Raw genomic sequence first — 17,979 nt, 5'->3', positions numbered from 1 at the left:
CTGATGCTCCTATCACAGTAGATCTGGCAATAAGGAAAAAAATATCTGCATGAAATCAGCCTTAAGTGTGGAGCACGTGTGCAAATAACTAACAGCTCTCCTGAGTCCCTGTAAAATCCTTTTGCATGAAGTACGATATTTTCAAAAGTGACCCAAAAGGCAAAAGATTGATCACATGAAGGTCTAAGGCATGATGGAAGTTGTCAATACATTCTCGTTTCTAATTCTTCTTTCTACTTATACAATAACAGCATTAACCTAATTTAATTCTTGCAAATCGTTCAATGATTTGAACTAGAAATATCAAAATTAAATAGAAGCAAAGTGAGCTTAGTGAAAGTTCCTGCTTACTATAAAACCAGAAGCTGCTGTGGAGCATACCATGAGTGCTCAACCTTTTGGCTTGCCTGGGCTGCTCTGAGAGGAACTGTGATGATGTGTGTAAGGTGTGATTGTGAAGCAATCTTTCTTTGGTTATATCTTCATCTCACACAACGGTGAGACCTCAACACCCAGGGTAGATATTTACCCTCTCCTATGGTCTTGCTTTATCTTTGACCAGGGAACACTGACTTCAGAGCCCAGGTATCCAGCTAGGTGACCAGGCACCCAGTCCTTCAAAGCATATGCAAAGACCAATCCCATCACTCAAAAGACATTGAAATTTGGTATTGCTTCAGTTAATGAAAAGGGAACTAAGAATGTTGTAGATATTAAATGTTTGTCCCTTCATAAAAAGGACAAACACTCTGAAAGCTTCAGAGAGTTTACTGGTAGTATTGCTGGAAGAAAACTGGTTACTGATTAATGAAGTAGAATTGCCCTGACAGGACCTCAAAACTGCTAACACCAGAGATCCTTGCCTAGGCTCACAGTGATCTGAAAAGCTTTGGAAAGTATCATTATATATCAGAACAATGCTTACTGTTACACACAAATCACTGTTTAATTGACACTTCAAGAAATATTAAATATTAATCTCCTTTAAACTGTAAGTAGTTCAGAAACAAGATAGGGAACAACTGCTACAGACTAGTGATGAAGTTGAAGCTTATCTTTCTTTATATATCACCTCTGCTTTGCAATGAAACATTTTGTCCAAGATTTCCTGAACAGAAGCATTGTTCAGAATTCAACACCATACTTGTCAGAGAATCATACTGTAAATAATGGAATAAAAACAAATGATGCTTTTTAACTGCAATTATTCACATAGAAGCAATTGTACACATGGCTTGAAGATATGAGTATGTTGTTTTTCAACAGGACTTCCCTTTTGCTCCCTAGTTGCTACCATAAAACAAGATGATATAGTAATAATTATACTGTTTGCATTTTAATAGCAACATATTCTCTGCCACTTCTGAGAAGCATGCAGTGCTAAAGAAGAATTATTTTCTACTGGCACATGCAGTATATTTGCACTGCAAACTAGCATGAACTGCCAATTTCATAAAACTAATCATATTTTTAAGTTAGTTTGCTGAACCAGCAAAAATAGTTGGCAATATAAAATGCTGAATCTGCCCAGAAAGTCTCTCACAACAGCTCTGGTTTACAGATCACCAGGTAGCAATATCAGTTATTTATATATACATATTCTTCTACAGCCACTACAATTTCTTTGAAGATAATTCCAGTATATATTTAAAGCCTTGCAATTCAACAGTTCAAGCAAAGCTCCCCCTGGACATCACTCCACAACACATGTAAAGTACTGGCTTATTTAATTTGCGTGTTTCCTTGGAGCACAGTTCACCAATGGCAGCAACTCCAGCCTTCCATTTCACTGAGCAAAAACACATCATCATACACGGAGTTGCTTTTGGAAGGAAAGAAAGAGCTCTCTCATAACTGCAAACAATTTCCTAGAATACAGCACTGAACATGATACAGGACACTTTGAAAAAGCACGCTGTTAAATTGAAACACAAAGAGCTGCGTCTCCATTGCGGAAAGACTCTCCATATAAACATCCTTACAGAAGACATTTGCTCCCTACTTAAGGACCACTTTGCTTCATATAGAAACATTTTTACTAGCAGTTAATGCAATTTGATAAGATTGTCCATGAAAAAAAGAAACCTATACAATTACCTACTGAAAGTTGAAAGTGACAGAAATAAAAGATTCAAGCTAAACAGCCAAAACTTCAATATTTTACTTTCAAATCCAAATGGAAGTTGAAAAACTTCTTTTTAAAACTAATTTTAATGAATGATTTAACTTTATGCCTAGGGCAAATTGAAAACTACTATGGAGATGGGAAGGAGATATAAATCCATAGAGTACATAAACAAACTTAGCCTTAACATATATAAAACAATTTATAGAAACTTCAGAGCATTCTGAAAGCATGCAAAAATGTACTTAGAACTGTAACGCACTCCATTTGTTATTACATTGAGTATAAGGTATAAAAATAAGATGCAGAAAGAAAGGATTATAAAGAGCAGGTCTTTTTCAAAGATTGGAAAAGTATCTGGGCAGTCATGCTTTCACTGATCCCTTTTTAATCAGTTGAGTTAATCAAGTTTACACCTGTAGAAATAACCTAAACACGTGGTGTCATCTGGTTGCCATCAGAGTGTTAAATTCTGTTTTTAACATACTCTAATACAGACACAAAACAGAGATCTGGACTCTAAAATGTAACAAATGCCTCCTAACCCTCATAAAGCATGTAGAGCTTTCAAAAACGTGGAGTTAATTGAATTCTAAGGGCTTAATTTAGACTAAAAGCCTGAGAAACTCAACATAAAACATCTTCAGAAGTAACCTTAGAGACAAGCATCAAAATCAGTAATGTCTGTAAGATACCTTATACATGCTGTCACACTGATGCCATTATCACCAGTAAAACTTGTGATGTGTAGACCTAGGCTGAACCAGTGACTACTTGACTACCTGCAGACAAATCACACTGCATATAATATAGTTTAGAAATACTTGCCACATAAAGATTTCCAACCTAGAGTATAGAACCCTGTAGTACATAAATGATTGCTTTAAAATCACTGGCATCTTACCAAACACTGCAGCTCCATTTGGTAACCTATTGCTGTTAGAAATATTGACAAGGTAGCAATTGGCAACTGGAAACTACGTATGATCATGTGAATAAAGCAGTCTAAGGAGTTATTTCAGTGCTAAGGTTTAAAGACCTACTTCAATATACCTTTAAATAGATTCTTCCAACCATTTTTGGTGTGTGCATTAACTGAAACATCTCACCTTTGAGCCTTACCAGGTTGCATACTGTAAGACTACTTATGTACAGAACACTGTAAATGACTCCAGCCTCCCTCTTCTTACATGACTAGATTATGTAGTCATAAAAAAAATCATAGTGTGCTGTTTTTTGCTTCTTCTAAGACACTTCAGTTCTCCCATGATAAATTTCTAAGTGAAAAATCTTTACACTGTGTATCTGTAGCTCTCTGTATTTTTCACTAGAGCTTCACCAACACAACCTCTGGAAAATGCAGAAGTGAACACAGAAGAAACCAGGGTTCAGTAACACAGACAGCAATGACTGTAACATGGATTTGAATTGCTTAGGTCTTTCACTGGGTTGATGAAGAATTTCTGCAACCCAGCTGCAGAAAGCTGGCAGTAATAAATTCTCCATACACTCCAAGTTAAGTATCTGACTATTTCATTACTATTTTCAAATATGTGGAAGCTTGAGGCAAGGCCTCTCATTTCACAGTTCAGTATTTGCTTCTTTCCTTATTTCCTCTAACAAAGGTAATAGCATAAGGCCAAATAAGAACAGAACTCCCTTGGAGATGCCTGCTGTGAGACACGTCATAGCATTTCTGTAAAATTTCAAAACAATAGCTTAAGGGCAACTTCTTCCATTAAAAATCAAGTTATTTTGAGAGAGTCAATTTTTATAATAAGAGCCACAATAAAACAGATGAATTAAATTATTAAACTTCCAATCCAAGTGCACAATTCTTTAAGTTCAAAATACTTGCCAAGAATTCACATTTATTGCCTGCAAATGCAAACAAAGCTCAAAAGTTTTCCTTCTTTTTACATCATGCAAACATGTTAATTCAATATGGACTTCATGGTATGTATAATGTGACTATAACACGACATACAAGGCTCAAGTTATTTTTCTTTCTTCACAATCTAAATAAAATTTAAGTACTAACCCACTTAAGGCCTTAATCCTGACTGTGCTACCCATCACACATCTTCCCTTTCTTTGCTATATTCTACTGTTGAATTGTTCTAAGTTCCTTTAGAACATTTTAGAAGATATTTAGTGCTAACACTGTTTCTATGATACAAATAACAACAGCAATTTGGAGTTATACCCAAATGAAAAAGATTTCTGCACTGACCACAGTGCAGATCTTCTGCACAGTTACTACTTGCCAATTTAAAAATCACGTCTTTCAATGCTGAAAACCTGTGCCCTTATATAATGTGTTTCTCAAATTGCTTCTCCATAAATACACAAATAAGTGTATTTATACACCTTGTATCTGTCACTAAATTCATCAGTATTCATCAAATTCGTATCAGTTTTAAAGACTTGTCCTAAAATAAGAATCCTGAGATATGACAGGATTCCTGTCTGTCACAGCAGATTTAATTCACAACTGTGCTTATCATGCAAACCTAAGCAGCAAGAGAAGTTCACTGGCATTTATAGACAAGCTTCACGGCACAGAGTACTGTACTGCACTGCATGAAAAACTTCTGATGTTTGGTTGGATTCACGTGAGATCATTACAAATACTCTACTGACGTTAAAAGCAGTCTGTCACTACTTGTTAAATAGGAAGCTGTTAATCCTATTTGTTTCAAATAAATCAACACTTTGTATGGTTTACAAAAACACCCCAGAACTCCTCAAAGAAACCCAATTCCAGAAACAGTAGTATATCTTAGAAGTGTTGCAGAATCCTAAAGAAGTTCATGAAATTCACTGCTACTGCTGTGTGAATTAGTACTCCCTTTTAAGAAAGTGGAAATAGGGCAAAATGACCATACATGACACTTCTCCCATCACTGTAACAAAATGCTTGTACGAATCTCACCTGAGCAATCCTAAAATCAAGATGAAATACTGTTCTTGATAGTTGCACCCAACCAAGACAGAAAGGCTTTCTATTGCAAAGGCATCCCTGGACACAGCCGCAACATATCAAGAACACTAAAACCATAATAAAGCCATATTGTATCAAGTGAAAATAAGAACTAGTGGACTTCAAGGACTAACTTCTATTGTATGGATAAAGTCTTACCTTGAAAAGACTGTTTGGCTCTATCCACTAGTTCTTCGATGGGATAGCTTGCTAGATCTCCTCTGGCATGCTTGGTTTTGCAGTAAGTACATGCATTGAGACACCTGGTCAAGAAATGAAAACATTCAGATTCTTGCCAAGAAAGACTTAACATGCATAAATGTATTTATGAAGAATATCTGGGAGAATGAGCTTTTATACTATAGCAGTGTTCTGCTTTAAAATAAACTCAACTGATTTGGAGAGTCTTTTGCTTTCCTACTTCCATTAAATATCTTCTACATCTATAAAGAGGATGAAAGAAATTATCCAGTTCAAAGGATTCATTTATTTCACGTAACCGTGCATGAAAACAATACTTCTCTAGATCTGCAAGACGCGTTACTACATCATAAGCAAAATAAAAAGCTGTAAATTCACTAAGACTGATGTTTAAGATAAAATTCTCATTGTATTCCTGAGCAACAGCACAAGAAGTAGAATGAAAATCTTCCAAAATACACCCAAGTCTGTGTCATCTGCTCCACAGCCTGATCCCAGAAAGCACAAACAGAACAGCGATACAACAACCTCAAGTTGTTAAGTTACAGCACCAGAAATTAAGCTGCAGTATCACTTAGTGACACATTTAACATTATATCATTAAATAAGGAAGCCTCTGTGTCCTCCCTGCCTATTGGCATTTTGGCTCTTCTGTTGTTTAAATTTCTTTACAAACAGTTTGTGTGCCTATGCACTTCATTTTTATTCTCAATTAAAAAAATCTTAGTTACACACTTTGCATGCAATGGTCAGATATGAATAGCATTATCCCACTAATCTAATACGAATAAACGAGCCAACTCTAAACAGGTATCAATGCATGGTAAAAATGATTATTTATGCTATTTGCGTAAAATTTCTTTTCCCTTTTGTTGTCTATTAATGGTGTAGTGAAAGAACACAGCATATTACTTCTTTATTATAACTCATGCATAATTCATCTATATATTACTCAACATACGTATTTTGCTCTATGTTTGGGTACTGGCATTTTAAAAGCTCTGCAGAAAGAGTACTAAGAGAACTGAGTTGTAAGCATCTGTACCAAGCATTGAAGTTACTAATCCTTGACCCTTGAGGATAAGTTTCATATTGTTGGTCAGTGGTCCTTCTCTACATGACCTAACAGCTTTTGATTCATGTCTAACTGCCTCCTCTATCTACAACATGCTATCTAGAAACAGATAAAAAAGCACACAGTCATATTTATAGGACAGAACGAAAACTAGTTGCTCATGCATCTTCAGAACTGCCCTATGGGAAAATACTGTTGAGCATAAAGTCCTGGGTAAACTGAAGTCTACAGTAATATCTTTTTATTTTTTCTGATGCTGCAATAATGTTGGTCACACAGAGAGAAGGGAAATGTGGAACAAGTGGGAAAAAAAAAGAGGGGAAGTTATTCTCTAAATGTTCACAGAATTAAGTAGGGTTGCTCCCAAGAGATTTATTACAGTAATCTACATATGACTTCTGGGAGCTTGTCTATGCAAAAATCTATTCTCAGATGGGAGATGGAAGCTGGGATTTGGAAGCAGGCTTTCCAGCAAGTTTTGCAATATCAACTCTACCATAAAATGCTGTCTAATACTTAAATAATTTAGTCTCTTTTTTTCTGGCAGTAAGAGACATCACATTATGAAAACAAAATGAGATAGATGTGATACAGAAAACATCAGTGTTAGAAAGCACACAACAACAACACCACTTACAAAACCTACTTGTGCCGTACTTTTAATTCCCACTAGGAATATAATTAATCTCCTGGACTGCAGTTAACGAAGAAGCAGATTTTAAGTACTTGTAAAACTGCAGGACTAATAACTTTTCACAGACTTTAGAATTACCTTTTCTTAAAAGCATAAATTTTAACAAAACCACAAGTATAACAAAGTATTTGTAGATGTTCCCCTCCACAAAACTGAAGCAAGCCAAGCTCTGGTCCAAGTTTCCAACATAACAAATTATTCATACATCCATGTTGCCACATCCTCAGACCACAGCCTAACAACCGCAAAAGGGCTGGAAGGAACTCTGAGAATCTGAATGCTGCATCTCTCTAAGGATCATCCACCACTAAGTGGCTCTCCTAAAATCAGCCCAGCAGGTAAAGCTCTCCTTAAAAATCAGCCTTCGTCACAACTACAAATCAAATACACAGAAGTAAAAAACCGATAGGTTCGTAATTGCAAAAAGTATTTTGCTCTGTGTTAAACCTGAAATCTTCTTCAAGTATTTACACTCGGTCTGTAAAAATTATTTTCTATTAATACAGGTCAAAACTTTATTGCCCAGATATACCAGACATCTATGGAAAAAAAATTCTAATGCTCTTCATGTTTGTAATCATCGACATGCTTTAGATGAAGTTGTTTGTTCTTCTGGAACCACTAAATCCTAATTTTTCAACATTGTAAACTTGAATTGTTAATCTCTTGCTTTGAATTATTAACCTTTATTCTGCCATGCGCCCAATATGCAGAACATAAACAAAACACTATGCACACATAAATTGCTACCATGTGGCTCCTTAAAAAACTTTGCACTTGACCAAACCATCATTATCAACAATTTGGTTGAGTGCCTGAAATTCTGCTCTATATGAAACAGTGCTCTACACACTGCTGAACTCGTATGTGGCTTAAGCAGTGCATTACTTTAAGCAGAGTCTTTTTACAAAAGCAAACTGTTTTCAGTAGAATAATATTCCTCATAAAGCACACACTTCACTTGAAAGGCTACCCATCGCAGATGGAACTAATTGTAAGAAAGAAGCCTCATGACAGAGCAGAAAAACAAGGACTTTCCTTCAGTGTGACTAATGGGTGGATTTCAGCAGCAGATGAGAATAACAACACAGATGAGGAGCAGAATCTTGGTTCCTGTTAAATTAATAGGATTTTTGCCACTATTTTTAGTGAAGACAGGATTCCACTCTCGGATATGAGTATAAAACATATTTCATTCAAGGATTGTAAAACAGCTTAATTACAGACTGTGATGTGCAATTAGTGTGCTGTGCGCTCACATTTAATGTGACTGACCAAGAACAGACATCTGTGAGCAAGATGTGAAAGCTGCATAGCTGTCACAGTGTCATATGGCAGAAGGTCCCTGCTGCACTGCGGGTGGTTGGGTGCTTAACGTGGGGCAAGGAGGACACTACTGCCCTCTTCATTTCCTGAACAATCCAGTAAATACTGGCTTGGTGTCAAACTAATGAGCTTTAAATAAGAAAAAAGTCATAAGATGATCTTCTCCCAAATTAGAATTCTGTGGAACTAAAATACCACTCACCACAGCTGACTCAAAATATTTACTAATATCCACCACTGTAAGATCTGACTAGTTATACAAATATCAGGTTTTATGAAGCTTGCCAGTAATACAGTACCTCTAATAGTACACTGGATCATCTTATCAGTACAAATACAGAAAGATTGCTTTTAACAGTCACCCACACCTTCTCTCTGCACCTACAGACTTCCTCAGGCAGCTGAGCATTTTGTGTTTGCATAAAGCATTCTTCTTGAGAAAATAACTTGCTTGTTTCAAAATACAGTCACAGGAGACATTTAGGCTTTTGCCAAATACTTTTGAGTTTTGTATCAAACGCAATTTTGATCAAAATGCTTTGTAATGTGAGCAAGTGGAAAATTTCCTTTGTGGCTTGCCTGAGCAAAAAATACAACCAACCAGAAATGTGTACTTCCAACAGGTGAGAGGAGATGGATGCTACTCAAAACTTACTGAACAAGAGCTGGCACAATTCTACAAACATATTTCTTCATAGGATGCAAGCATTGTAATCATAATAGCATCTATACTGAATTAAATATGATGAATATTTATTAGTATTTTTACCTTGACAAATGCTACTTTGCTCGTCCAAACTTTTTAAATCTTGTCAAGCCTAACTGCAATGGATGAAGGCAAAAACAGTGTATGGAAGAGAAAGCGTGCCTATCGTGCCTGCCTTGCTTTCAGGATACGCTGTTGAAGTTTGCACATTTTACAATACAGCTTTTAATCCACTATGACACGAAGATATTTTCCTTTAAAATCTAGGAGTGTGTTTTCACTTTAAAATGGACTTGGAATTCAAAGTATTTTTGAAACAGAGGCAAGCTCTTTCTCATCAAGGCCAATCAGTCTAAGCAGCAAACCACATTATTACAGAAATACTGTTTGTTTACAGAAATCCTGGTCCGTTCAGTGAGCCTGGGCATTCGCCATAATGGCTATGCCACAAAGATGCACTCAGTGTTACAATACAAGCTTCCATGTGATAAAAACAGGACTTCTGTGAAATTATCTTTGCAGCCAACTATTTTAGTAACTGTTCCAAAACAGCAATGTTTACTTAAAAACAAAATGTCTTGCAACAAAGTTTTAGAAGAAAACTGGATGATCCTTCAGAACACACTCTGCAGTGTATGGGACTGCCCATATTTTTCTTGAGGTATGATGCAAAGTACAGGATGCTCTTTGTTTAATTCTACAAGCCATTCCATGCATGGCAAAGGGATCAATGTGCATTACAGTGTTGTTCTTCCAAAGACCTTTGAAGACAGTATTTTACCTGGCAACGTCTCACCGGTTACTATTCAAAAGGAATCTGGAGACAAGGCAACTCACTTAATTTGATAAGCCATGTTGTGGCCTATCAATACCTGAAGGGAACCTACACCCAGGAGGGGAGTAAACTCTTCAAAAGGGCTGACAACAGCAGGACTAGGGGAAATGGTTTTAAGTTGAAGGAGGGAAGATTTAGGTTAGATGTTAGGGGGAAGTTCTTTACTAGGAGAGTGGTTAGGCCCTGGAACGGGCTGCCCAGGGAGGTTGTGGATGCCCCGTCCTTGGACGTGTTTAAGGCCAGGCTGGACGGGGTCCTGGGCAACCTGATCTGAATGTGGATGTTTGGTGGCCCTGCTAGGCAGGGGGGTTGGAACTACATGATCCTCGGGGTCCCTTCCAACCCGGGTGATTCTGTGGTTTAGTTCTTCACCATCAATACCTGCATTTTATATATCTGCATTTCTGCAGTAGAGGGCAGGCAATTCAAAAGCCAGAGCCACGTAGTCATACCATCACACACTCACTTTGTCCAACTAAAGGCCAATGATTTAGCATTTGCAACATCATGTACTTCAATGTCACTTTTTAGAGTCTGTCTAAAGAAATTCTTGATCAATGATTCTGCCCTCAAAGTTCTGCTGCGACTGTTTGAATCAATTCATTCAGTATTCCAGATTGACATTAAAAGAAAGCTGCCAATTCACAGTTGCCTTTGTATTTAAAGCATGTACAGTATAATTTCACTACAGAATAGCCCTACTGCAGGCAGATAACTCAGCATTATACACACGGAATGCGCTGCAAAACCTAACTGGAATAGAAATGAGCAATTAATCTTAAGTTTTAAAAATTCAGCTTTCAAAGTTTTCTAGAAGATCACAAAGTATTAAAAGAACAACTGTGACTTCTAAGCAGCAAGGGAAAATGAAGCATCTTGACTGACCTCCATGAAGGGAAGGAGAAGGATCAGGTGGGAGATGGGGGGAGTCAAGTGTCTTTCTATAAGTCCTCCACCTTACTTATCAACCATCTGCACGATGTTAGCAGGTCCTGAATCATCCATGCAGAAAGCACAGTTGAAATGCAGACCACTGCCTGTGATAAGAGCTATTGTTTTTCACTTCCTGAATGGCTTTGGGGACAGACCCTTTTAGAGTGGTGAAATCTCATAGGAAACATTAGGCTGCAGCTAATCGTGTAGTATACAGCAGGTGCCACATGGATTCCTGGGATAAAAGGTATTGTTTTTGTACTAGTCAAAACATCCTGGGAGGGAAAAAGTTGTATTTCTGCGACACTGAACCTATCAGGCTTAATTTAGAATTTATCTGAGATTTCCATCAGACCCATTTCAAAAAAAGTACTCACACAGTGCTTGAGGGAAATGGCTCTGAACTGCCTGGGGAAAATAACAGCAGAAATAAGTGCCTAATAAAAACAAACTCAGCATTTATAGTCTAGAAAAGTCCCTCCCAGTGATGGGTTCTACACAAACCTTCCTGCATGAAGATGTCCTCCAAGCTGTGGCAGCAGCAGAAATTCTAAAAGCTCTGCTGTGGACAAGGATCTAAGCATTACCCATAATTAGTACTATGCTGCTGCTCCTAAATGCCATCTCTGTGCCTTGTGATAAACAGGTCAGTTTTGGTGGGGGGAAGAAAAAAGCTATGTGAAGCAGTAAAAAGAGGTACATGCCTCAAGCACATACTCTTCAGTATGCTTCACTGACAAAGTGAAAAAGGCAACAGATATCAACATCATCGCCCTGTCTGAAACACGTCTGAGATTTTCTAAGCAGTTTAATGGATTGATTTCACAATTATAAGAATCCAATGACTGATTTATTTTAAAAACAGAAGTTTAAACCAAGGATCTTATGTCTGCATTTAAGAGACTCCAAGGGGATTGTCAGAAGCACATGAATCCCTCTGTGACAGTTCCACAGCTACATCAGTCTGATTATCCTCACAGACTTGTCCTCCTTACAGCCCCAGCACCTTTTAAGGATATCTCAAAGAAAACAGTAGTCAAGGCATTGACTTCTGAATAATTAGCCAGGCTAATCTGAATGACCAGGGAACCTGCTTTAGCAGTGGGGTTGGACTAGATGACCCCCAGAGGTCCCTTCCAACCCCTGCAATATTGTAATTTTGTGAACCTAGCATTTATAAATTATTTTCTTTTCACCATTTTATAGCGTTAATGTTTGAAATACATTAAAAAGCATTTTACTGTGAAAGTACCAGCAAAAGCATACGGATAGAGCAGAAAAACAGGACAAAGTAGCCTTCATTTACTGAACTCATCCTCAACTTCTCCATCTGCTTTGCTTCTCTAAAATTCTCCCTATCCAAGGACTCCTCAGCCTGTTAATTTAAAAAGCAAACAACCTACCACCCTTTTCTCCTTCTATTTTCTTCCTAACTTTCTCCTGTTGTCTAGCATTCAGTGATCACAATGCCTGCAACTCTCCTGTGCCATTCTCATGTCCCAGTGACTGGAACAGTCTGACTTTCCTCCAAGCTACTTGGCTTGTGTTTGTCTGCTTTGATTTCCTCTTTAACCACACAAGCCTGTGGTGAGTCTGAAACTTTTCCAGTACAACTGCTGCCAGCCCTGACAGAAACCTTAACTTGCGAGCCTAATTTCATCTTGTTTAAGAGCACAAAGATACCTAATTTTTATCTGTTTAGGCTTACACTGCAATCTTTTGATTCCTCTCCTTTTTGTAACCTCCACTGCAAATCAAACAGAATTGTCAGTCATTTGAAAGCAAATCAGAAATATCACAAAGCCATCGGTGCTCAAATCAGAGCATTCAAACCGGCCATGGAGCCCCTTGTGGAACCAGGATCTAAACAGCCTTCAAAACATTACAGGCTGCAAAATACACAAGCAGCTCCAGTCATCAAAAGCAACATTTAACAAAAAAAAAAAAAAAAAAAAGAGTGGACAGCCAAAATACAAATCAGCTCAGCAATTCAGTTGTTTACAGGCCTTAGTCAACACCCAGATAAATGGAAGCGTTCTTCCCAATATTCACGGCAACAACTGGTTACAAGAACTTTGTCTTTGCAATAGCTGACTTGAAACCACTTTTCGACCTTAGAAGTGCTCTTAAAAAGACCCAGTCTTTAGGATGACAGGAGTTTTGCACTGACAGCCTTTGAAGTGGAAGTTACGGGCTGTTTAACAAAGCCAATCCAGTAACAGACCTTACTGCTTTGCTCAGTGAGCTCTGCAGTGCTGCAGCAGTGCTCTCACAAATAAAAGGTGCTGATGATGTCGCATCTGTTTGCCTTTATTAGAGAGGGTCAAAATGACATTCTCCTTGCATGGCAGAACTGGTTACCGTGACCCAGCCTTATACAAGGAAGTGGCCCACTGTGCCAAGGGGAGGGCAGGAGATGTCATGTACTTTTCATGCAGGTCTTCAGTCTCACATGAGCTCTTAAAGCCAAATTGCTGTGATAAAGACTGAAGAGATGAATGGAAAAATTGGCCAAGCTGCTGGGCTCCACGGGCTGTGGTCAGCTGTACAAAGTCTAACAGCCTGAGAAACGGGCTAACAGGAACCTCGTGAAGTTCAACAACCACAAACAAAAAGCCCCACATCTACGCAAAAATGCAGATGAGGAAGGAGGCTGGCTGCTAGGAAACAGGTATGGGAATAAGGAATTTGTGGTCCACATGGGCAACAAACTCAGTGTGAGACAGCCATGTGCCCTTACAGTGAAGTAAGGCGCATATATTGCTCTGTGTGACTAAAGAACTAAATCAAGAGGTTGAAGTGGTTAGTGCCCTTTGCTTGGCACCTGTGAGCTGTAATGTTGTGTTCTGGAGCAAGGCAGACTGACAGAGGGGAGCAAGCAAGCACACAGTATAGTCAAGATGATTTGGGAGATTTGCATGCATGGACACATGAGGACAGGCTATGAAAACCAGGTTTATTCAATGTTACAAAGATGAAGTCTTACTATAGTCTACAAAGAGCTAAAGGGAGTGTATAAAAAAAGAGAGCCAGGCTGGTTTTGGAGTTCAGGGCAGAGGTTGAGAAGCAATGGGCCTAAGTTATACACTGGAAACTGCAACTAAATAGAAGGAAAAGTACTTTAAAAGTACTGAGACAGGTTACACTTCTGCTGATCTCATCACTGAGATGCTGGATCCCAACACTGGCACTATCCCTCTTCTAATGTCCAGAGACTGGCTGTGCTCCAACACTGCATCAACATGAATAAGTGCATACAGAGTGTGTACATGTGTGAGATGCACAGGGGAGCACGATATGCTTCCAGTACTACAGGAAGCCACGCTTCAGCTAGAGGGGTAACAACAGCCACAAAATGAGAAACAAATGCAGAAAGGACTGGTCTGCACAAGGCAAACTAGAGAAAAGCTTTAAATGAAAGATACCACGAATAGAGACTACAGTTAATAATCATGGTTCTGTTTGGTATCACGTACAGTTAGAATGTGATACTCACAAGATACGTGCTTCAAGTACACCATAGCACTTCCAGGTCTAACAGTAATAGAGAAACAGGTATGGACCTCATCTGATATGTCTATTGGAGCAGAGAGCCACCGGTCACAAGCAAAGTATTCCCAAGCACACTGTTGAAGCTGTGGTCAGCTAAGAGTCCACAGGAAAAAACTATCAGAAATCCTTGTACGTAGAAGCAACAACAGAAGTATAGATTCTGCACAAATTAATCTTCAGCTTTCATTGTATTCCTCCACAGGAATAAGGAACACAAGGAAGGGGCACTGCATCCATAAATTGGGTACTGAGGAAGCATGCACACAGGCATTCTTACAAGTCCATGCAGTTACTGACTGTTGTATAAATCATGTTTTGTTTCATGCCATCATTCACCTGTGTGCTACATTAATCAAAATGCCTCTAAATTTAACAGTCACAGAAATAACAACTGTGCAAAGCCCATAACTAAGTGCCCCCAAAGAAGTGTATTTGTACTACTCCATATTCCTCTGAAATGTTCTACACAAACCAAATTGTAAACAAGCCTTACCAAAAAAAAGCAAAGTCTGTCAGTTTTGTGGTACCTGGCCCCACTTAAACTTACGAATGCACTTAACTCAAATTGACTTAAGAATCCTAGATTCTGTTCTGCAAACACACCTGCATCACAAGTGTAAAAAACATTGATGGGGGAAAAATAACTCTGAACACACTATATAAACAGTAAAGCCTCTCAATGAGAGCACATGGCAGCATGCTGAGCATCTCGTTGTGTCTTTACACAGACTACAGATACTGACTGGTTTTAGTAGACTCAGTGGAGATAGGTCTATCTTTGCTTTTCAGAAGAGAATTGTTCCCTTTGGAACACAAACCTACTGATATATGCTAACAAAAAACACCAACCCACTGTATTTACTGGCTGTTCAGGGTACTTCACAATTTCCCTTCAAAAAAAGCTCTTGGAAGTCTGACGTGTAGCTAAAGACACAAAGCCAATTTACAGTGAAAATGTCTACATGGTTATTTTACTAGTTGTCAGACAGAGCAAGTCTTAGTCTTTCAGGAAGATATATTTCTCACATGAAATAACAGAGCAAATACACAGACCTACATCAGTTATTAAGATTCAGTACTGCTTTCACATAATCTACCAGGGAGCTGTGGCCTACTCACTATTTTTCCAACAAGCATACCCTAATTTTTGTACAAAGTGAAATTCAGTTGGCAGGTTGAGGGTCTTTTTCCAGCCTCAGATGATTTCTGGAACAGTTTTTTTTTAAACCATGTATGTTCAAACAAATGCTCACAGCTACGAGTCCTAAAAAAATCCTGGTTAAGAGGCGCTTACTTAAACCTGCATTAATTCTACACTCATGTGCTCCTTACACAGCCATCCTGCTGCCCTTTCCTCTGCCTTCAAATTGATAGTATTTTTTATATTAAATGCAATTCCCATTTTAAAAAAAACATGTTTAAGCTAATTGTACTTAGAGAATGAGGGAAAAGACGATGAACTCTAACACACAGCTGTCATATTCCAAAGAGGAAATAGTGTGAAAGAAGAATGAGGAAACCATAAAAATGCACAATCCTTCCGACAGCTCTTTCTGGCATCAAAAAATACAGAATCTGAAAAAAATATACAACAAGTTCCATCACTTCACATCTCTACCTATTTTTCAATATTTACAGTTATCTCACAGGCTTTCTATTCTTTTATTAAGTTATCCGTTGAATGTTATGGCTTCATTCCCATAATCTGTCTACAACCTGCACGTCCTCATTTCATTTCTACTCAAAAACAACAGCCGTAAAGTACGTAGGGTAGAATGAACTGACAATATAAGTGGAGGGCTGAGCTTATACTTAATGATTAAAATTCCCACTGTAGTTCTCCCAATAAGTTCTGCAGCTGTCTGAAATGCAGAAGAATAGCTGGTTATAAAGAACCTGGAAAATGCAATTTGCACTAGTTAGGCTTTCGTTGGGGATGAAAGAGATGAGTAAGTGGCACACAAGGGGAATATCTGCAGGAAAAGGGAACCTATGTAGTAGAGAATTAAACAGCACTGCACAAAACAGTACAAGTGCTGGGTAGTGCTGGTACCTGTAAATACAGATACTTCTAACTAACTTGGACTATGTGGCCTGTTTCCACAAAACTGCTAGATTACGATTTAGACAGGTCCAAGAAACACATCTGAAGATCAGCTACAGAAACAATAAGATTCCTCTGCAAACTCAGCATATCCCTACAAACTGGGGATACAAACTACTAAGTGTAGGATTAGTTTATGCCTTTGACTGAAGCAAAATGGCTAAGCCTAGTGGAGACATGCACTGACCTTTTAGTCTGAACTCAAAGGTTATTCAAATGTTTACAGTGTGTCACTGCATTACTTTTTAATTACAGAACTGAAAGTTAATTTATTCAATGTGCTGAACTATTCAGCTAAACTTTCCTAAAGATGCAAAAGACTTACTTTGATCTGTAACAACATTTCCCCTCTATCACTTATAATTTTTTAGACTGTTCCTCATTTAAATGGTGAAATTAACCACAGAAGTTAGTGCGTTTTCATAAAGAATTACTCCTGCAAGAAAAAGTTTTAGCATGTTTTTCAGCAGTTCTGTTGAGTCACTATACCACCTATTTTATTTTTCTAAATGGCACGTATAGTCTATAGCTTTGAAAAGGAAAAGCACATTCTGGATGTGGCTCTGGGCAGCGTGGTCTGGTGGTTGGCGACCCTGCACATAGCAGGGGGTTTCAAACTAGATGATCACTGTGGTCCTTTTCAAGCCAGGCCATCTTTTGATTCTATTCAAAAAATCTAATTTGCAGAACAACTCTATACTGGCAGTAAAGAGACTCCTTCCTCAAACCCTTCAACAAATGTTATAAAACAAACTGCTGGAACGCAGTGCTGTGGATGACTAAACAAATCCTACAGTAAACATTTCCTCCGCTGCAATGTTCAGTGCGGTACCAACTTAAACTGCACAGACACAACTGACCTTCTGAAAGGAAAAAAAAGAGACTGTATTTCAGAACCTAAGCAATATGACATGACATACATGACTAACAGCATACTCACTGAAGGGAAAAAAAAAACAACCAGACATTTCTCTCAAAAACAGAAAAGATACCAGAGCTGGCACCAGCCTGCAATGCAAGAAAGACCATGTGATACTTAGACACTTGTGTATTAGTTTAAAAATAAGTTAGATAAGCATGTGACGAGTGACAATTTTGTGCATGACCTTTGCTTAACAAGCTCTTTTTCAGAAAATCCACACACATATCAACAAAATTCCTTTAAGTAATAATAATAAGCTTAAACTCCACTCCACATCTGACATCTTGAAAATAAACTCTAAAAACAAAATTCTGCAGGGCTGCTTCAGGAACAATAGAAAACATATGTTTTACAGCATGAATTCAGAAAGAAGAAATGAAAAAAAGCATTAAATTCTTCTTGTAATTCAGGCTGATGAAATTCAGCACGGTAAGTTACAGAGACAGAAGCTTGGGGTGGATGTTTCCAGTGGGAATAATTCACTCTGCCCAGCAGGCAAGGAATTTGGAAATAGAGTTCCTCT

The 17,979-nt window shown here is 38.1% G+C and overlaps 1 protein-coding gene across 3 annotated transcripts in view; it reads right to left on the bottom strand.

The window, feature by feature from the left end:
- Nucleotides 1-17,979, bottom strand: part of CDKAL1 (CDK5 regulatory subunit associated protein 1 like 1) — a 361,348-nt gene that overhangs the window by 198,810 nt on the left and 144,559 nt on the right. For all 3 annotated transcript variants that reach the window (XM_048940100.1, XM_048940101.1, XM_048940102.1), the window contains one exon: nucleotides 5,268-5,371. In XM_048940100.1, coding sequence (XP_048796057.1) covers nucleotides 5,268-5,371 — 104 coding nt within the window. The remainder of the gene's footprint in view (nucleotides 1-5,267; nucleotides 5,372-17,979) is intronic.

The sequence above is a fragment of the Lagopus muta genome, chromosome 3 (genome assembly GCF_023343835.1).
Source record: "Lagopus muta isolate bLagMut1 chromosome 3, bLagMut1 primary, whole genome shotgun sequence".
NCBI lineage: Eukaryota > Metazoa > Chordata > Aves > Galliformes > Phasianidae > Lagopus > Lagopus muta.
This window is presented reverse-complemented; position numbering and strand designations above follow the sequence as displayed.